Here is a 19,850-nt window from a genome sequence, read left to right on the forward strand (position 1 = left end):
GATAATCAGGATCCCAAAGTGGGTAATAAGCATTTGACGCTTGTACTATATATCAGGTGAACTAGTGCGCGTTTCGTCATTGTCTTAACACGATACGACACGAGAAGTTGTAGTGAAACAGGAATCACACGATAACATACATACATATGGTCACGTCTATATCCCTTGCGGGGTAGACAGAGCCAACAGTCTTGCAAAGTCTGACTGGCCACGTTCAGCTATTTGGCTAAATGATAGAATTGAGTTTTAAATAGTGACAGGTTGCTAGCCCATCGCCTAAAAAAGAATCCCAAGTTGGTAAGCCTATCCCTTAGTCGCCTTTTACGACATCCATGGGAAAGAGATGGAGTGGTCCTATTCTTTTTTGTATTGGTGCCGGGAACCACATGGCATTGCCGTAATATATCACACGATAATCTCTCACGAATTAAGAATTGAAGGCAGATTATGGTGTAGATGCAACTAGGACTAAAGCCAGGAGGAATAAGATATTGTATATAGCTATCCATACTCGTCATTGACAGTGCCGGCCGACATCATTTCTACTGACGAGTATGGGTAACATAATACAAAATGTTTACTACAATATCATTGTTTATTGACTCTGTCAGATACTGCACGGCACGTGCCAATAGTGTTATGTGCAGAGCGGCCTTTATACATACATACACGTTTCAGTGGTACTTCAGTCTTTTCCTTTTGCCAATTGAAGTATCATTACATTTTTTGTACACGCCTTTTTCGTTTCTATTTTATTTGACAGCGAGTTCCTTTACTGGTTTGCGCTGGATTAAAATTTTTGCTCTGTTAGCGATTGGGCTTCTTCAAAATCTGCCCTAATACTTTTCTCCACCTCCTAAATAGCTTTTGGTAAAGCGAAGATAGCTCTGACGGTGAATATCTGTAATAAACGATGTTCCTCTAACGTTGTATCGCGAAAATAAAAAGAAAATGCTGCAGTGCAGTTTGTTACCGCTTCTTCTGCACTGACGCGTTGGAAGTGGCAGTAAACTTAGTTTTAAGGAATTTATTTGACGTCAACCAATGTTGTGAAACCAAAAGATTTGACAATTATTAAGCGATATGAAGCATCCTATAATAATTAATAAAAAGTTTGAATTTAAATTTAATTCTTGAAAACTAATGTTATACGAGTCTCAAATTGTTTTAACAGCACTAACGTGAGAGAAGACAGTTTTATATGCCCCATTTTGATGACAGTTCCTTTTTACACGAAGAAAAAAAAACGAAGTAATACTAAATGAACGTCATATAGGGCAATATAATGTTCTTGTAATAAATGGGCCGGTAACCATGGTCTCAAGTAAGTTACGTTTTTTTTTTTCATGAAATTACTCCCGTCTGAGCACCGCATAGAAACCCAACTCAGTTTGGATCATGGTTACCACTGCGGTCATAGACCATTTAATTCTTTTGTGAGTTATATAGAAACTCATAAATCAGTAAGTAATTACTACATTCACAAGGTATATATGAAAAAATTCTAACATTCAACGTACTGAATCGTAGACGTAGTACGTGTTTACTATCGTGAATCAAAATTCGCTAACTAAATAAAATAAATACAATACATACTTATAATAACGCCTCTTTCCTGGAGGAGAGGGAGACACAGACTTTGAATACGAAAGTTAAATCTCTATTAAACCTACATTAAGCTCTAACTTTATATCATGTTCATCAGATTTTAATTCAAGGTTGGACTAGGTTCCCTTAATCGTTTCAGTCTCAAAAAACCAAGAAAAGTAATAAAAGTCAGTAATAAACACAGAAATGTTTATTTTATTTCAAACAATAACATCAAAAATAAATAAATTATCTACTCATACAATCACAATTGGCAACACTGACTATGCCACCGGCTGGCACGTACCCTTCAAAAGTGACGTAGCCAATCACTGGCATGTCCCCAGTAATGCCAGTCTTGCCAGAAACGGGCAACTCGCCAGAAATGGCAAACTCCCCTAACTGAGTAGCGCCGTAGCCTGCCACAGATCCAGTCGCCAAATTACCTATATTCAAATTACCCAGATTCCCTAAGTAATTATTGGCATTTACATTGTTTATTAAATTATTATTTGACAAACCTGCCAAATTGTTTAGACCGAAATTATTGCTAGCTAAATTGCCGAAATTACCTCCTAAACTATTGGCAGCTAAATTGTTATTTGCCAAATTATTTGCCAGTAAATTATTGCCAAGATTGTTGCCACCAAAGTTGTTTACCGCCAAGGTGTTGGCAGCTAAGCTACTTAAAGCTTCGGCGTTCGCAAAATTGTTTATGTTGTTTGCATTTAAGTTGTTCGCTACTAAGTTGTTGTTAGCCAAACCGGCTGCGGCCAAGTTGTTGCCAATTAAGTTGTTGTTGTTAATTAAGCTGTTGCTTGCCAAGTTGTTGCCAAGTAAGTTATTGCCAAGGATGTTTCCTGCCAAATTGGCCGAAGAGATGCTATTCTCCGCTATATTGTTGAGTCCTAAGTTACCGAAACCATTTCCAAATCCTGGCCCTGGGACTTGGGCTAAGGTGTTCTGAAAATAATACAATTATTAACAATTAATTGATTACGCTACAAAACATATATTATATATAAGAAGAACGTACAGATTCCCCTGCAAAGAATGCGGAGGTTACATGAGAATCGCTTAAAGTAAAAACCTGACTTATCCAAGAATTATGGCCACAAAGGAATGAGGTAGTCCTCACGCCAAGAAAATGATAAATCTACCTTGGTCAGATTTGATTGGTATGCTAAAGCCGTTTTATTTCTTACCTTCAAAATGCAAAACAAAAGGATAACGCCTATATGGAAGTTCATGTTGGCTGTTGTAGACACAAACTAATATAATTATAAAATTTACTATACTTTTATACATAAAAAAATTATGCCACTTAAATTGATTAAACAAATTATATAACTCGATTTACGATAATGCAGTTAAGTAATTTTGACATAATAAAAATGTTTGTAACTCTTATCAATTGTTTTGTAAAACAATTATTGTTGCATTTTAATGAAATAAAATTTTGTTATTATTTATCAATACTTTATAATTAATTTATCGTGGTCACCAATTTTTCTCGACCAAAAATATTTCTTTTTCATTCCTATTTTATTTTATAATATGTTGTAGTGTAGTTAAACATTACAAAACACAATTATGTTAGTTACATACTTAATTTCACTAAAAATTTTTTTGTTGAGCTGTATACAATGATAGAAAAAATAATGATAGAATTGAGATTCAACAAATACTTAGTGACATGTTCCCTATCGCCAAAGAAAGGGAGGAAATTGTTTTGTATGTTTATAACGAATAAACTCAAAAACAAACACAAAAAAAAAATTTAACTGATTTTCACGAATTAAGGTAGATAAATACTTCCAAAGTTTGCGTTAATTGACTTTTTTTTTATAAGCCGAAACCAGGCTTTTACAAGGATCATTTTTATAATTAATTAATCATGAGACTGTAATTTTTTTAAGCACTAAATAATTAAAATTTACGGAGATTATATTTAATAAACACACTGACGACATGAACTCGTATGACAGAATAGACCTTTGAAAGTGGCATGGGCCACGTAGGATGTCTAGAATTTCTCACGGGAACGAAGCACCGCAAAGCAAAATTTAGTAAATAAATCTAGTAAAATACATACATACATACATAAAGTCACGTCCATATCCCTTACGGGGTAGACAGAGCCAACAGTCCCGAAAAGACTGAATGGCCACGTTCAGCTGCTCGGCTTAATGATGGAATTGAGATCCAAATAGTGCCAGGTTGCTAGCCCATCGCCTAAAAAAGAATCTCAAGTTTGTAAGCCTATCCCTTAGTCGCCTTTTACGACATTCATGGGAAAGAGATGGAGTGGAACCACACGGATACATAAAATCACGCCTTTTTCCCGGAGGGGTAGACAGAGACTACATGTTTCCACTTGCTATCCACTTTATCGAGGTAATTATCATGAATACAGTAACCAAACATGTTTGATGTAATTTATTACAAAAAAAATACTTAACTTATGTAAAGCTGATAAATGTGTTGCGATTTTAATTTTGTAATTATTTACACGACTTGACATAGATTTAACATTTAATTGATCACGTCTGTATCCCTTGCAGGGTAGACAAAGCCAACAGTCTTTTAAAGATCGCGGTTACCCAGATAGTTCCAAACTCAACCAGGCAAAATATTTTCCTTTTGGCGGTCTTGTCTGAGACATCGCTACCGTTACATAAGTACTTGTGTGCCGTGTGGTTCCCGGCACCAATTGAAAAAGAATAGGACCACTCCAACTATTTTCCATGGATGTCGTAAAAACTAAGGGATAGGTTTATAAAGTTGAGATTCTACTTTTAGGCGATGGGCTAACAACCTGTCACTTTATATAAATCTCAATTCTATCAGTAAGCCAAACAGCTGAACTTGGCCTATCAGTATTTTCAAGACTGTTGGCTCTGTCTACCCCGCAAGGGATATAGACGTGATTATATGTATGTATTTATGTTACATACATAATTATTTTTATTTTTGATCTGGATTTCACGTTTTAGTATAAAAATCGCGGCATAGAAGTGTTCTTATGACGCAGAATGCGTTAACTTCTGCAAACTTACACATTCAAGGACCATGATCGAATGCGCCCCTCCAAAAAGCTCGTCTCCAGAGAGGGGAGGACGCTGTCGAGTCTAACGCCAGGAGATGATGGTAGCTGTACTATTTAATAAATAAGGTTTTTTTAGAGCTCATGTGTTTACATATACATACATACATATGGTCACGTCTATATCCCTTGCGGGGTAGACAGAGCCAACAGTCTTAAAAGACCAGGCCACGTTCAGCCGGCTTAATGATAGAATTGAGATTCAAATAGTGACAGGTTGCTAGCTTGTCGCCTAAAAGAAGAATCCCAAGTTTATAAGCCTATCCCTTAGTCGCCTTCTACGACATCCATGAGGAAGAGTTGGAGTGGCACTCTTCTTTTTTCTAATGGTGCCGGGAACCACACGGCATCATTTGATACGGGTGCCAACTAATAAATAAAGAGCTGCTGCAAAAGAGGTAGAAAACCTCAAAAGGCGCAAATATGTAGGTATCGGTAATACTTATGTATTAAAACCTTTTGGGGTAGAAACTCTGGGACCGTGGGACCCATCTGCCCATCAGCTTTTCCGACAATTGTCGAAAAAGCTTATTGAGGCATCTCGTGGCCGGAATGCTGGAAATTATCTGGCTCAGAGAAGCAGCATTGCCATTCAAATTGGCAATGCTGCCAGCCTTCTGGGCACACTCCCTCATGTTGATGCTATTCAGGGACTGTACAATTTGTAAATTAAATTTTTGATTGTAATCATCTTTTTTTTCTTTCCTTTTTTAAAATTTTAAACAAAAAGAAATACTTAATTATCTTCTAAACTTGTCTATTTACAAGGTGTTGTTAAAAATATGAAATAAAAATAAAGCACTTTATTGTTAAAAATTATAATAAAATAATGTTGAAGCTAAGATTTTGCTTGGAAATCAGGAATAAATGTTATTATTAATTCTTTATGACTTTTGATCTTTATTCTTAACTATAATTTATGCTTATTACAAAAAAGGATGCCAAAAACAGGTATGTCTAAAAATTTTATATTGAAAAAAATACGTATATAACTTGTTATGCTTAATTAAATTTGGATAAAAAAGTTATGCAAAAAAATGATACCTTAGAAATATACAAAACTAAATATATGAATAAAACCCGAAGTTATTACTGGTTTCTTCGATAACAATACACATTATACATAAATACATATTCCCAAAAGAAGAACCTATGAATGTGCCGTGTGGTTTCCGGAATAAATATACATATTTTGGGTAAGTAGCTATTATTGTTAATAATAAAAGTATGTCATGTTAAATTATGACATAAAATTGTATGCATACAAATGGGGAACATATTAATAAAATAGTCAAATAAAAATATAATATTTATTAAGTACACAAAATTCAACAAGATACAACAACTCAACAAAATAAAAATTATTTACAAACGGAGCCCTCCAATTCTGTTGCCAAGGCCAAGTCCACCTCCGCGGCCGAGTCCGCCAAGTCCAGTCAAGCTTGACCCGACATTCTCACTGACTATACCAATATTTCCATCGCCACAACCACAGCTAGCCGCGCCAGAGCCGCCTGAAGCCACGGAGCCCTCAAAAGCAACAGCGCTCAAAAATGGCACCTCTCCACTAACTAACAACACTCCTTCAATCTCATTGTTAGACATGACAGTGAGCCCAGACGGTGAAATCGGTCCATAACTAGTTACAGGCAAAACTCCGCCACCAGAAATCGACGCCAAGTTGATATAGCCAGGTCCGCCAAACTCAACAGCTAGACCACCGTTGGCGACGCCAAGTCCACTGTTTATGACGCCAATGCCGCTATTCAGGTTGTTAATTCCGGTCAAGCCGAGACCACTGGTCAAGCCACCGCTGGCCGAGTTGACCACTACATTGTTTTCTACGACCGAGTTACCTCCGATGTAGGCTGGTATTACTTGACCAAGAGTCAACTGTAACAAAAAAGAAAAACATATTTTTGATCTCAAGTGCAGGAAGAATAACACTTTATATACGAGTATGTTTCTCAGCATTTTCCACCTTCTCTTTTCTTTCTCTCCTTAGTCCTGTCTTACGTTCAGGGCTCTCTGGACTTTGACGAAAATACTTGACTGGATAAGTCACGTTTTCACATGAAGCGACCATCTAACCTCCGCAACTTTTGCAGGAGAACCTTACCTTTGTTTAAAGATCAATTTGCTTGAATGTGTAGATTTCCTCATGATGATAATTCTCATGACTTTCCACATATTCAAACCAGAGAAATAATGACCAAAAAGATGATGATGATCATGTATTTCAAATGAGTTTTATAAAAAATATAGCACACTTACTTGACACAAAGTTATAACAATGGCGACTGATACAATTGTTTTTGGAGCCATCATGTTTTTTTTTTGTTTGTAAGTAGAGGAAGTACTTGTATGTCGGAATGTAGGTTAAACATGAAAAACATTGATATATATAGGCATATTTTAATATTTGTTAATAACAATGTTATAATATTAATTATGTCAGTGTTAAATAATTATTACATTATAAATATTATGAGGTAATGTTACGAGACTACTGATATTTTTTATTTATAGAAAATTACAATTTATTTTAGGGACAAAAACCGTGTGTTAAAGTTAATTCATACATACATATGGTCACGTCCATATCCCTTGCGGGGTAGACAGAGCCAACAGTCTTGAAAAGACTGAATGGCCACGTTCAGCTGTTTGGCTAAATGATAGAATTGAGATTCAAATAATGACAGGTTGCTGGCCCATCGCCTAAAAATGAAAATCCCAAGTTTGTGAGCCTATCCCTTAGTCGCCTTTTACGTCGTCCATGGGAAAGAGATGGAGTGGTCCTATTCTTTATGGTATTGGTGCCGGGAACCACACGGCACATAAAGTTAATTCTAAGTCGGTTAAGTCATATGAAGAGGATGTATTAATGAGTTTCCTCACGAGGGTTTTCCTCGCCGTAAAAGCATCGGTTAGCAACTAAACTAATGTAAATAATAATGTAAGTGTCATTGGTATTTCGCCGCCATGAGATTTGAACCGAAGGCGAGACGAGATTTGAATATGACTATAAATTAATTAAAAAAAAAAAACAATATTAGTGCCGTGTGGTTCCCGGCACTAATAGAAAAAGAATAGGACTACTCCATCTCTTTCCCACGGATGTCGTAAAAGGCGACTAAGGGATTGGCTTGTAAACATGGGATTCTCCTTTTAGGCGATGGGCTAGCAACGTGTCACTATTTGAATCTCAATTTTATCATTAAGCCAAACAGCTAAACGTAGCCTTTCAAGACTGTTGGCTTTGTCTACCCCGCAAGGGATATAGACGTGATGATATGTATGTAGGTATGTATGTAAAAAAACAGATCTTCATTGTCTAGTACATTGTACACAAAAACTTAGATACTACTTAAAAACTTAAGGTATTAGGTAATTTATGGCTAAGCACAGGCTACGAACTAAGCTCTTAAGATTGACTATTCAGTGCCGTGTGGTTCCCGGCACTAATAAAAAAATAGAATAGGACTAGTCCATCTTATTCCCCTGTATGTCGTAAAAGGCGACTAATACAGGTTTATAAACTTGGGAATCTTCTTTTAGGCGATGGTCTAGCAACCTGTCACTATTTGTATCTCAATTCTATCATTAAGCCAAACAGCTGAACGTGGCATATCAGTCTTTTCAAGACTGTTGGTTCTGTCTACCCCGCAAGAAATATAGACGTGATTATATGTATGTATTTAAATTTAAAAGGAGAATCTCAAATATAAATGCCCTTCACATAATCAAATTTTACAATATTCACTTAGAATTCCTCTTTTAGGCAATGGGCTAGCAATCAGTTCCTATTTAATCTCAATTTCATCATTAAGCCATACAGCTGAATATGGTCTTTCAGTCTTTTCAAGATGACTTTATCCACACCGTAAGGGATAACTAAAGACGTGATTATATCTATGTATGTGTTTGCCGTGTGGTTCCCGGCACGAAAAGAAAAAAATAATAGGACCACTCCAACTCTTCCCCACGGATGTCGTAAAAGGCGACTAAGGGATTGGTTTATAAACTTGGGATTCTCCTTTGAGGCGATGGGCTGACAACCTGTCACTATTTGAATCTCAATTCTATCCAAAAACCAAACAGCTGAACGTGGCCTTTCAGTCTTTTCAAGACTGTTGGCTCTGTCTACCCCGTAAGGGATATAGACGTGATGATATGTATGTATGAATGAAAATGCCCGTGCAATTTGTCTAGGGTCCTTGGAGTAGACTTATAAGGCTTGACTCCATATCATTGGGAGCGATAGATTAGAATTTTACGCTATAGAATATAATGTCGATTAACATAGCAACCTATTTGATAAGTAACACTTAATCAATACGTTAAGAAATTCAATTGTGATATTTGATAACAATTAGTTAAAGCATTTGAAATATACGATAACAATTTAAATTTTGATATATAAACCGCAGTTATTGTATTCCAAGTCATTATACCTACATTTAAAATTATTCCAAGTTGCTTACAAAACGTTAAAAATAACAAAATGGCCCTTAAAATATCATTTGTTGTTGCTGTTCAAGCTGTTTTGATTCAGGTAAGTTATTTTAAAAGGTAAACTTCAAATCCACAGTGGCAAGGTTAGGTTATCATGTCATCTAAATATGGATGTTACAATTACCGACTAAAAGACAAAAATTAACAAGTACTGCTTTTTTCCTCCCTCTCTTTATATTAAGATCAAAAATTCCGTTGAGGCGACCGTAAAAAAATTTAAAAGCTTTTCAAAATATTATGACTTCGATTACTTTGAAACCAACAGAAGATAATGCGATTTTAAAATTACTTGTAGAATTTTCTTCTGACTAAATACTGGCAACTCATAAAGGATTCAAATGACATATCACGGTCATAAGTTAATATTAAAAAAAAAATAACTATAACTGAAACAATTGGCAAATGAAAGTAAAATTTTGATATGAAAACGTTCCAATGCTTATAACATTATTTCTTTTCAGCTAACACTGGCTCAAGTCCTGCCAACATACTCTGGCAATTCCTACGTTGAGAACAATGTCGTTGTGAACGGAGGTAGCGGGTACGGAGTCAACAGTCTTGGTAATGCTAACCTCGGAGGCAACATTGCGACAGCAAACTTGGCTTCTAATGTCGCAACTGCAAATTTAGCTACAGCTAATCTCGCCAACGTGGGACTTGCCTCTTTAGCCACTGGTCCAGGTTATGTTAACCTCGCTTCTATATCTGGTGGTGGAGTTTTACCTGTCACAAGTTACTCTCCTATATCACCTACTGGATTAACTGTTGTATCTGATAACGCTATAGAAGGTTCGTTGATTGTGAGCGGGGAATTACCGTTTCTGAGCGCTGTTGCCTTTGAAGGGGCATTGAATACTGATGGTGCTGGAGCAGCTAGCTGTGGGTGTGGTTCTGGGAGTATTGGTATTACAAGTGAGAATTATGGGTCAAGTCTTAATGGACTCGGCTTGGGATATGGAGGAGTGAGGGGCATTGGCGGACTTAGGTTGTAAGTTGTCGTTGATAATGTTATATTAATAAAGTTGTTGATTATTAGATCTGACTTTTAATGTGACTCATTTGAAATTGAGAACAAGTTTAGCTGTCAGATGGATTAAAATTATCTCCAATGACATTGATTAGTTTAGTACACTTTTCACTTGATACTTAACCATATAGTTCAGATATTTTTCGTTGCTCTAAAGCCAAGATAATAGGTACGAAGGGTGACATATTTTTTAAACTTCGTTCTTACACCCATTTCTTTGATCGGAGTGGAATGAAAGAGTCAAGAAGTACAATCCATGTTAACATCTTCCTGGCTATAGTCCTATCATTAAGCCATGCAGCTAAACTTAGTCACCGAGTCTTGTTACTAATAGTCCTGTCTGTTCCGTAGAGCTAAAGACATACATATAGTCACGTCTATATTCCTAACGGGGTAGACAGAGCCAACAGTCTTGAAAAACTGAAAGTTCACGTTCAGCTGTTTGGCTTAATTGTAACGGGAGCCATTGTGAGTGAGTGAGTGAGTCGGCTGCGATGCACCTGCTGCGATACACAGTTGCTGGCTTGAATGAAAAATGAAAATGAAAAAATATTTATTAAGTAACTTACTTGGTGCCGTGTGGTTCCCGGCACCAATAAAAAAAAGAATAGGATCACTCCATCTCTTTCCCATGGATGTCGTTAAAGGCGAATAAGGGATAGGCTGTCACTATTTGAATCTCAATTCTATCTTAAAGCCAAATAGCTGAACGTGGACTATCAGCCTTTACAAGACTGATGGCTCTGTCTACCCCGCATGGGATATAGACGTGATTATATGTATGTAACTTACAACCGGGTAACAAATTAGTGGCTGGAGACTCCATTTAAGTGCATAATGCACTTGTGTTTGGAATATCCGCTGTTCTAAAGTATACCTTTAATTACTTATGTAAGTTAAATAAATGCAAGGCATCAATAAACAATAGTAGACTATACCTACTATTAAGCTAAAAAGAGAAGGTAATAAATATAATTTACAATAAAATACAAAAAAATAAATCCCATGCGGGGTAGACAGAGCCTAAAGACTAAATGGCTACGTTCAACTATTTGGCTTAACGATAGAATTGAGATTCTAATGAATAGAATTGAGAGAAAAAATAGAACAAATAACAAAAGTAACAATAAGTCCAAACTTGTTTATATCGAGTGCATATCAGTCGTTTGTGGGAAGATGTGACATTCTCGTTTAGTCTTAGGTAATAAATTTTTGAAGCATAATAAATAAATACAACCTAGGACTCAACATCGTGTGTCGCGCGGTTCCCCAGGCATAACACCTAGCCTGGCGGAAGATCTTCCCTTTGGTGGCGGTCGAGCCCGAATCACCGCTCCCGCTACATAATAAAAGAATTGAAAAAGAGATAAAGACGTTGGTATATACCTAACTAGCTGGGCCCGCGACTTCGTCCGCGTGGAATAGTTGTTATGGGCATCATTGAAGCCCTTGAGGATGAATAATTTCCCCCTTTTTTTCATATTTTCCATTATTTCTTTACTCCTTTTAGTTGCAGCGTGATGTTATAATTAGCCTAAAGTCTTCCTCGACAAATGGTCTGTTCAACCCAAAATAATTTTTCAATTCGAACCAGTAGTTCCTGAGATTAGCGCGTTCAAACAAACAAACTTTTCAGCTTTATAATATTACCTAGTATAGATTTCAAAATTTTAGAAGGCGAGACCGTACTAAACAATCCTTCTTACTTGTATTTTCAGACACACCTTTTACTTATATCATAGCAAGAATGCTCAATGCTGTATCTATCTATATAGATCAATTCGGCGTAGGCGTTATAAACTTCGAAAGAAGGAAAGATAATTAATAAATAAAATAACAAAGGCATTAATGATTCAGTTAAAATTAGAAACTGTCATAAAAAAATTTAATAACTTGCTCTTACGGTAAGGGAAAACATCGTGAGGAAACCTGCACATTGAGGCAATTGGATGTGTAACTATGATCGATCGATCATAGGTTAGGTCCTCTCTCCGGAGTGGTGAGGATGCAACCGGGACTAAAGCCAGGAGGAAGAAGAAAAGATCCAGAGTAAATTTGAAACAGTCACGTAAATTTCAATTCCATCAATGAGACGTGCTTAGCGTGAAAGCCCAATGTGGATTGAAGTCTTAAAATGACTGTTTGTCTTATGTACCCAGTAATAGCTGAAGTTTATAACTTCGTTACAAAAAAGATAAAATTTATTACAAACATACATACAAAAATATCAAACTTTATAACTGGAGGGGTAGGCAGAGATTACATCCTTTCACTTGCCACGATCCCTGTACTTCGTTCGCTTAATCCACATTCATAAATCTCTAATGATGTCAACCGTACATAGGTAGATTTCGATGCCTACTACAATATATATATACCTATATATAGTTTCAACCAGTTTCTAGCTTGAATTTGCCGTGTGGTTCCCGGTACCATTACAAAAAAGAATAGGACCACTCCATCTCTTTCCCACGGATGTCGTAAAAGGCGACTAAGGGATAGGCTTATAAACATGGGATTCCTCTTTTAGGCGATGGGCTAGCAACCTGTCACTATTTGAATCTCAATTATATCACAAAGCCAAACAGCTGAGCGTGGCCTATCAGTCTTTTCAAGACTGGTGGCTCTGTCTACCCCGCTAGGGATATAGACGAGATCATATGTATGTATGTTCTAGCTTGAAATCAATACAAAATATAGGATGCAAAAAAGGTCTTTATTTGATTCCATTGTAAAACAATCTAGAAAGTTCCGTATGGGACACCTCCGCATCCGCAGTTGCCAGAGATGGAGACGGCGCCAGCAGCTGGCACGTTGCCACCGAAGGTCACAGCGCCGAGCACTGGCACGGCGCCATTGACGATGGTGGTGCCAGAGACTGGCAGCTCTCCAGCGACGGCGAGAGCGCCGTTACCCACACCGCCGTAGCCAGCGCCGACGCCGGCAAGACCGACCGAGCCAACGCCAAGTCCGCCAATTCCGACATTGCCAACTCCCAATCCGAGACCGGAGTTGATTCCAAGACCAAGTCCAGAGTTGATGCCAAGTCCTAGGTTGTTAACGCCGGCTACTCCTAAGCCACCAGCCAGTCCTAAGTTGTTGATGCCAGCCAGACCCAAGTTGTTAATTCCCAAGCCGCCGTTGTAGCCACTCGCGCCAGCGGCAAAGGTGTCAACCTCGACGGCAGTCACTTCAGTTCCGCCATAACCCACAGCACCGTATGAAGGACCCAGACCGTACCCACCAAAGATAGCTTGGCTGTAGGCTTGCTGGAAAGAGATACAAATACTCATCAGTTTTTATGTTGCTTCTCTTTCTTTAAGTCAATCATGGAAAGAGTTTGCAAAGGTTGCAGAGATCAGATAATAGTCGGTTCGTGTTAAAATCTACATACATACATTCGTATGGTCACGTCTATATCCCTTGCGGGGTAGACAGCGCCAACAGTCTTGAAAAGACTGAATGGCCACATTCAGCTATTTGGCTTAATGATAGAATTGAGATTCAAATAGTGACAGGTTGCTAGCCCATCGCCTAAAACAGAATCCCAAGTTTGTAAGCCTATCCCTTAGTCGCCTTTTACGACATCCATGGGAAAGAGATGGAGTGGTCCTATTCTTTTTTTGGTATTGGTGCCGGAAACCACACGGCAAAAATCTGACGAATCCAATTCAATAATAGAGTAATAAGTGAACTCCGGGTCAGTCTTAATAAAACAGTAGTAAATGACCTAGCATTTGTTACTATATCTGAATCTCAATCTTATGATCACTTTACAGATAAAGATTGATATGCATGTAAAAGAAATTTGAAATCCACCTTGAAGACATTGTTAGTTTCATATTTATGTGTATTTGTAGATGTATCTTTCATTTTTACTCAATTAGTTTTATTTTGTTTTTTTTTTAGTTTTATCAAGGTGGTTTGAATATTTTGATACAATAAATTATATCTTTATAAGTAAGTATTAAAAAACTCGTACTGTTTGCGCCAATTACTTATCTGTGCGCAATTTCTATAGTAAAAAAAAAAGAAGAAAAATCTTCCCGCCTTTTTTTGAACGTTTTTCCGAATACTGTTATCTTTTTATTATTTTATTTTATACTGTTGTCTTTTTATCGAGTCCAGAGTTTTTTTTCGTCAAAAATTATAAATCAGGACTAGTTGTCCTCATGACGTACCTACTAACAAAAAGTAGACATAGACAGAAGATTATAATATTTAGAAAAAATATTATACCTGAATGAGGCAAGCTTGTACGCAGAGCAGCAGGAAAGCAAAAGTGGACATGTTTTCTGGATAAAGAACTCCGAAACTCAGAATAAATTTCGTACAATGCAAATAACTATATATACCGTAAATTTATTGGAATTTCAACATACAATTGCATACATACCTTATCACTCTTACCTTTATATATGTCAAAAGGTGAAATTTGATAAGACATATTATGTAGTAGGTAATATTATGCATTAAGTATAAATAGGAAGTATTTTCAAAATTGAATCATTACGGAGCGTAACCTCAAATCATCAAAATGGCAGTTAAAGTTACTTTGGTTTTGTGCGGATTGGTTTTGACCATACAGGTAAGCATCACAAGTATTAAGATAAATAAATAATAATAATGTAGGTATATAATTTTGTTAACATAAATAAATATAAATTGCAAAATCGCTTTGCGATTTCAGAATCTGATTACCCAGCATCAATATATCATCGAAAGATACGGGGTTTCTGCCAATATGTAGTAGATAACATATGTAATTCTAAACCATACCTTTGAATTTATTAAGCGAACTACAGTTATTTCTGTTCCCCGCGCCTACAACTTACTTTGATTTTAAGGCACTTATAAGGAAATAATTTTCTTTTTCAGACCGCTTTCGCCCAATACATCAGTGGAAACTCAGTGGTAGACAACAATGTTGTGATCAACAGCGGATCATCCAACAGTCTCGGCTATGCTGGCGGTCTCGGCCAGGGCAGCGCGGTCGGCATAAACAACGGCATTGGTCTTGGTGTCGGCAGCGGACTTGGCTTGGCCAGTGGATTGGGCTTGAACACCGGATTGGGCTTGAATACCGGTCTCGGCTTGGGTGCTGGTCTTGGTTTCGGCAACATCGGTGTGGCGAGCCCAGCTTTCCTCGACCTCAGCCTCCTGTCTGCCGGAGGAGTCTTGCCGATCTCCAGCATGGGCCCCGTCGTCCCAGCCGGCCTCAACGTGGTGTCAGACAACGCGATCGAAGGCGCTCTGCTGATCAGCGGTCAGCTGCCGTTCTTGAGCGCTGTGGCCTTCGAAGGAGCCCTAGCGTCTGGTGGTTCAGGAGCTGCCTCTTGCGGCTGCGGTAACGGCAACATTGGCATCATCAGCGAGACTGGCTCTGCCTCCCTCCTGCCAGCTGCCGGTGGTCTTGGTCTTGGTGGAATCGGCGGAATCGGAGGAATCGGCGGAATCGGAGGAATCGGCGGAATCGGAGGAATCGGAGGAATCGGAGGAATCGGTGGAATCGGCGGTTTCGGTGGTCGTGCCGGAATCGGTGGACTTTACTTGTAAGTCAACAAATAATTTGCAACAAATCAATAAAAAATACATTTGATAAATGAGTTTCTTCGTATTATTTATACATAGATTGCAATCGTTCACCTTAGTATTTATGGTTGCTGGAAATGTTGTGGAAAGTAAACTTTAAACATTGAAAAACCAAAATACTTTATTCATAAAAAGTTCGTAATTTATTTTACGAATTTATTTTACGAGTCCAGAGGTAAAATAAATAAAAAAATATTCATTCTTAAAAAGACTTTATTCATAAAACACCCACACAAAAAAAAGGAAAACAAGAATATGTTCAAGTTTAAAGGTAGACCGGTAGGATGGTGTTCCCGAAAGATCATCAGCTGATCTTCCTGGGGTGCCCGGGTTGGCATCACGGACATTCGCACAAAGGTAACAGGAATAGAAAAGGGTATGTTAAGATGGTTTGGTCATGTCATGGAGAGGATGAATGAAAGCAGGTTGACTAAGCAGATATACAAGGAGAGTGTGGAGGGAAAGGTCGGAGCGGGAAGAGTTAAGACGAACGTATCTTGTTGATCAAATTAAGGACGTCCTAGCAAAGGGACAGGTCAAGAGTACCCTAAGCCGTCCAGCTTGCACGAACAGATTTATGAATGTAGAAGAAGCGAAGGAAGTATGCAGAGATCATGGCAAGTGGACAAAGGTTTCTACTTACCACGACGGGAAAAAGGCGTGATTTTATGTATATACTAAATAAAAAGCCATATTTCTTTTATTTCGTGTATTCGGGTCGCGTCTTGCTAGCGTTCTGCTGACCTGTAGCGCAGCGGACGACCACGCGCCCCTTCCCCCCGCACATCACACCTTTCCCTGCATCGTCCTCGTAACCATAGATATTTTCAACTCTGGCGTAGACAATCGTTATGATGATATTGTAAAAATGTTTGCAGTAGAGTAGTAACAGAACAATGTAGACGCTAGGAATGCTTTTTTCAAACTGAGTGAGATGAGTAAAAGTCATGTAAGATTTTTATCTACAACGCCAGAGCCAATTATCTAAATTGTGAAAGAAGTTTCTAGATAAGAAGTAAACTAACATGAATATAATTTACAATAATGTTATGATAACAATCATAAAACTCAAATTAAAACTAAAACTTATAAAAAGAAAAGAAAAAAAAGATGATTACAAACTAAAGTCACGTTTAAACCCATTTTGGAAAGACAAAAATACTGAAAGTCCACATTCAGCTGTTTGGCTTAATGATAGAAATGAAATTCAAAAAGTGATAAGTTGCTAGCCCATCGCCCAAAAACGAATCCCAAGTTTATAAGGGTTAGTCGCCTTTTACGACATCCATGGGAAAGAAAAAACAAAAGTAAAAATCAGGCAAAATTAATATCAGGTAAATGACAGTAAACTATAATTGAATCTTTGAATGTATTTATTGGTTCATTTTAATTTCTTGGTGAAAGGAACTTCACAAGTAAAGTCCACCAAGTCCGCCATATCCACCGATTCCGGCACGACCACCGAATCCACCGATTCCACCAAGACCAAGACCAAGTCCAGCAGCTGGCAGGAGGGAGGCAGAGCCAGTCTCGCTGATGATGCCGATGTTGCCGTTACCGCAGCCGCAAGAGGCAGCTCCTGAACCACCAGACGCTAGGGCTCCTTCGAAGGCCACAGCGCTCAAGAACGGCAGCTGACCGCTGATCAGCAGAGCGCCTTCGATCGCGTTGTCTGACACCACGTTGAGGCCGGCTGGGACGACGGGGCCCATGCTGGAGATCGGCAAGACTCCTCCGGCAGACAGGAGGCTGAGGTCGAGGAAAGCTGGGCTCGCCACACCGATGTTGCCGAAACCAAGACCAGCACCCAAGCCGAGACCGGTATTCAAGCCCAATCCGGTGTTCAAGCCCAATCCACTGGCCAAGCCAAGTCCGCTGCCGACACCAAGACCAATGCCGTTGTTTATGCCGACCGCGCTGCCCAGGCCGAGACCGCCAGCATAGCCGAGACTGTTGGATGATCCACTGTTGACCACAACATTGTTATCTACCACTGAGTTTCCACTGATGTATTGGGCAAAAGCCGCCTGGATCAGGAGGGCTACAGCCAAGAATGCGAAGGTAGCTTTGGATGCCATGTCGACTGATTTTCTAAGAATGCTTACTCAACAAAATGCATGAAGTATTTATACGGCTATATTTTATCAGTTTTGTCATAAAGACCTATATTGCGTGTGCTTATGTCTGATAGCTAAACGTATTATAGTTCACGTTTACTTGCATATATTATCACTTCGCAAAGGTGTTGAATTTCTATTGTTATTATGATAAAAGCTATGCACAATAAACTATGTAATGAAAATATTTCATGATAACTAAAAATAGTATATAAGAAATGCTGATAGTTCTAATGCCATCAGTGAGAGAACATCTTTCGAAGTAAAACATGTCCACTTTTGCTTTCTTGTTGTTGTGCATCCAGGCTTGCCTCATTCAGGTAATTTTTTTCCTTTATATTTCAACCAAAAACTTTTATCGAATTCAACCAACAAAACTGTTTTCTTGATGCCGATTCTTAACTTTCTAACTCATGTTATAACTCGTCTTCAGTTTAACTGTTGGTGTTAGATATATTACCTATCTCCAATTTTTATTTTATTTCAGCAAGCCTACAGCCAGATTCTTGGCCTCAACAGCTATGGACCATCCTACGGCGCTGTGGGTTACGGCGGATCTGAAGTGACTGCCATCGAGGTAGACACATTTGGTGCCGGCGGATACGGATATAACGGCGGATTGGCTGGAATTGGCGGCTTGGGAGTTGGCAACTTGGGTCTGGCTGGCATCAACAACTTAGGACTGGCTGGTGGCTTAGGAGTAGCTGGCGTTAACAACCTAGGACTTGGCATCAACTCTGGACTTGGACTTGGCCTGAACTCCGGTCTCGGTTTGGGAGTTGGCAATGTCGGAATTGGCGGACTTGGCGTTGGCTCGGTCGGCCTTGCCGGCGTCGGCGCTGGCTACGGCGGTGTGGGTAACGGCGCTCTCGCCGTCGCTGGAGAGCTGCCAGTCTCTGGCACCACCATCGTCAATGGCGCCGTGCCAGTGCTTGGCGCTGTGACCTTCGGGGGCAGCGTGCCAGCTGCTGGCGCCGTCTCCATCTCTGGCAACTGCGGATGCGGAGGTGTCCCATATGGAACCTTCTAAATAAACCCTAGTTGATTAAGTTCGAAATGATTAAATGAATTACAAATCACGAATATCTTTACAGAAAATGTGTTTTATAAATATTCACCCCATTTTCTTCATGACCAAAAAACTGGCTGTGTATGATGATAATAACAGATGAAAATGAGAAAAATTTGTATCGTTTGAGTAATAATGACTAAGCTTTGAGACTTCAAATCAAGGTCATGTCGTTCCGATAACAGGTAGATTCTTCCCATGCGCTTCGCTTCGCTCGTATAAGCGGTACACTCCCCAGTCCCAGATAAAAAAGGAATGTTTTCAATTGAACTGGAATCAACTTTAAGTATGTTATGGGGTAGGTGACAAGCGCTACCTTGATGAAACGATCTTCTCCCAGGCTTGCATCAGAGAGGCATTCTGGTTCCGGCAAAAAAACAATGGTTCATCCATGCACCCATTCAATGGCACGTCATCAAATCTCATAACACGTGGAATGGCTATGATACATACATACATATGGTCACGTCTATATCCCTTGCGGGGTAGACAGAGCCAACAGTTTTGAAAAGACTAAATGGCCACGTTTACCTATTTGTCTTAATGATAGAATTGAGATTCATAAAGACAGGTTGCTAGCCCATCGCATAAAAAAAAGCCTATCCTTTAGTCGCCTTTTACGACATCCATGGGAAATAGATGGAGTGGTTCTATTCTTTTTTCCATTGGTGAACGGGAACCACAAGGCATAGCTTTATTATATCTGTGTTAACACCGTAGATACAATTTACATACATGACAGACCGTAAAAGTGGACAATGGTAAATACTTGAAAAATTGTTCATTTTTGTTTCTAAAATCGTATCATCGGTAAATTGGAATAAACAGAAAATGTAC

General features: G+C 38.7%; 6 protein-coding genes across 6 annotated transcripts; 3 read left to right on the forward strand and 3 right to left on the reverse strand.

Annotated features, from left to right (window-relative positions):
* Positions 1-1,836: 1,836 nt before the first annotated feature.
* LOC106130839 (putative uncharacterized protein DDB_G0286901) lies at positions 1,837-7,018 on the reverse strand. The gene is made up of 3 exons (XM_060952582.1): positions 6,968-7,018; positions 6,341-6,586; positions 1,837-2,550 (listed from the first exon to the last, which is right to left on the reverse strand). The coding sequence occupies exons 1-3, from the start codon at positions 7,016-7,018 to the stop codon at positions 1,837-1,839; spliced, it is 1,011 nt and encodes a 336-aa protein (XP_060808565.1).
* Positions 7,019-9,136: 2,118 nt separating this feature from the next.
* LOC106130850 (chorion class CB protein PC404-like) lies at positions 9,137-10,200 on the forward strand. The gene is made up of 2 exons (XM_013329784.2): positions 9,137-9,248; positions 9,670-10,200. The coding sequence occupies exons 1-2, from the start codon at positions 9,198-9,200 to the stop codon at positions 10,198-10,200; spliced, it is 582 nt and encodes a 193-aa protein (XP_013185238.2). The 5' UTR covers positions 9,137-9,197.
* Positions 10,201-12,976: 2,776 nt separating this feature from the next.
* Positions 12,977-14,613, reverse strand: LOC132903726 (chorion class CA protein ERA.1-like). Its single transcript, XM_060952583.1, has 2 exons — positions 14,475-14,613; positions 12,977-13,504 (listed from the first exon to the last, which is right to left on the reverse strand). The coding sequence occupies exons 1-2, from the start codon at positions 14,523-14,525 to the stop codon at positions 12,977-12,979; spliced, it is 579 nt and encodes a 192-aa protein (XP_060808566.1). The 5' UTR covers positions 14,526-14,613.
* An 81-nt stretch (positions 14,614-14,694) lies between these two features.
* LOC106130860 (chorion class CB protein M5H4-like) lies at positions 14,695-15,816 on the forward strand. The gene is made up of 2 exons (XM_013329795.2): positions 14,695-14,823; positions 15,114-15,816. Exons 1-2 carry the CDS (start codon positions 14,773-14,775, stop codon positions 15,789-15,791), a joined length of 729 nt encoding a protein of 242 aa, XP_013185249.2. The 5' UTR covers positions 14,695-14,772; the 3' UTR covers positions 15,792-15,816.
* Positions 15,817-17,236: 1,420 nt separating this feature from the next.
* On the reverse strand, positions 17,237-17,910 carry LOC132903727 (chorion class B protein PC10-like). The gene has a single exon (XM_060952584.1). It carries the CDS (start codon positions 17,903-17,905, stop codon positions 17,237-17,239), a length of 669 nt encoding a protein of 222 aa, XP_060808567.1. The 5' UTR covers positions 17,906-17,910.
* A 281-nt stretch (positions 17,911-18,191) lies between these two features.
* On the forward strand, positions 18,192-18,974 carry LOC132903728 (chorion class A protein Ld5-like). The gene is made up of 2 exons (XM_060952585.1): positions 18,192-18,264; positions 18,432-18,974. The coding sequence occupies exons 1-2, from the start codon at positions 18,214-18,216 to the stop codon at positions 18,972-18,974; spliced, it is 594 nt and encodes a 197-aa protein (XP_060808568.1). The 5' UTR covers positions 18,192-18,213.
* The last annotated feature ends 876 nt before the right edge of the window (positions 18,975-19,850 follow it).

The sequence above is a fragment of the Amyelois transitella genome, chromosome 29 (assembly GCF_032362555.1).
Source record: "Amyelois transitella isolate CPQ chromosome 29, ilAmyTran1.1, whole genome shotgun sequence".
NCBI lineage: Eukaryota > Metazoa > Arthropoda > Insecta > Lepidoptera > Pyralidae > Amyelois > Amyelois transitella.

Excerpts from the sequence above, each read along its gene's own strand:
- LOC106130839 (XM_060952582.1), bottom strand. The coding sequence starts at position 7,018 with ATGGCTCCAAAAACAATTGTATCAGTCGCCATTGTTATAACTTTGTGT. Across the intron at positions 6,587-6,967 it reads TTGTTATAACTTTGTGTCAA|TTGACTCTTGGTCAAGTAAT; the intron begins GTAAGTGTGCTA and ends TTTTTGTTACAG. Across the intron at positions 2,551-6,340 it reads CTGGTGGCGGAGTTTTGCCT|AACACCTTAGCCCAAGTCCC; the intron begins GTAACTAGTTAT and ends TATTATTTTCAG.
- LOC106130850 (XM_013329784.2), top strand. The coding sequence starts at position 9,198 with ATGGCCCTTAAAATATCATTTGTTGTTGCTGTTCAAGCTGTTTTGATT. Across the intron at positions 9,249-9,669 it reads TTCAAGCTGTTTTGATTCAG|CTAACACTGGCTCAAGTCCT; the intron begins GTAAGTTATTTT and ends ATTTCTTTTCAG.
- LOC132903726 (XM_060952583.1), bottom strand. The coding sequence starts at position 14,525 with ATGTCCACTTTTGCTTTCCTGCTGCTCTGCGTACAAGCTTGCCTCATT. Across the intron at positions 13,505-14,474 it reads TACAAGCTTGCCTCATTCAG|CAAGCCTACAGCCAAGCTAT; the intron begins GTATAATATTTT and ends ATCTCTTTCCAG.
- LOC106130860 (XM_013329795.2), top strand. The coding sequence starts at position 14,773 with ATGGCAGTTAAAGTTACTTTGGTTTTGTGCGGATTGGTTTTGACCATA. Across the intron at positions 14,824-15,113 it reads GATTGGTTTTGACCATACAG|ACCGCTTTCGCCCAATACAT; the intron begins GTAAGCATCACA and ends TTTCTTTTTCAG.
- LOC132903727 (XM_060952584.1), bottom strand. The coding sequence starts at position 17,905 with ATGGCATCCAAAGCTACCTTCGCATTCTTGGCTGTAGCCCTCCTGATC.
- LOC132903728 (XM_060952585.1), top strand. The coding sequence starts at position 18,214 with ATGTCCACTTTTGCTTTCTTGTTGTTGTGCATCCAGGCTTGCCTCATT. Across the intron at positions 18,265-18,431 it reads TCCAGGCTTGCCTCATTCAG|CAAGCCTACAGCCAGATTCT; the intron begins GTAATTTTTTTC and ends ATTTTATTTCAG.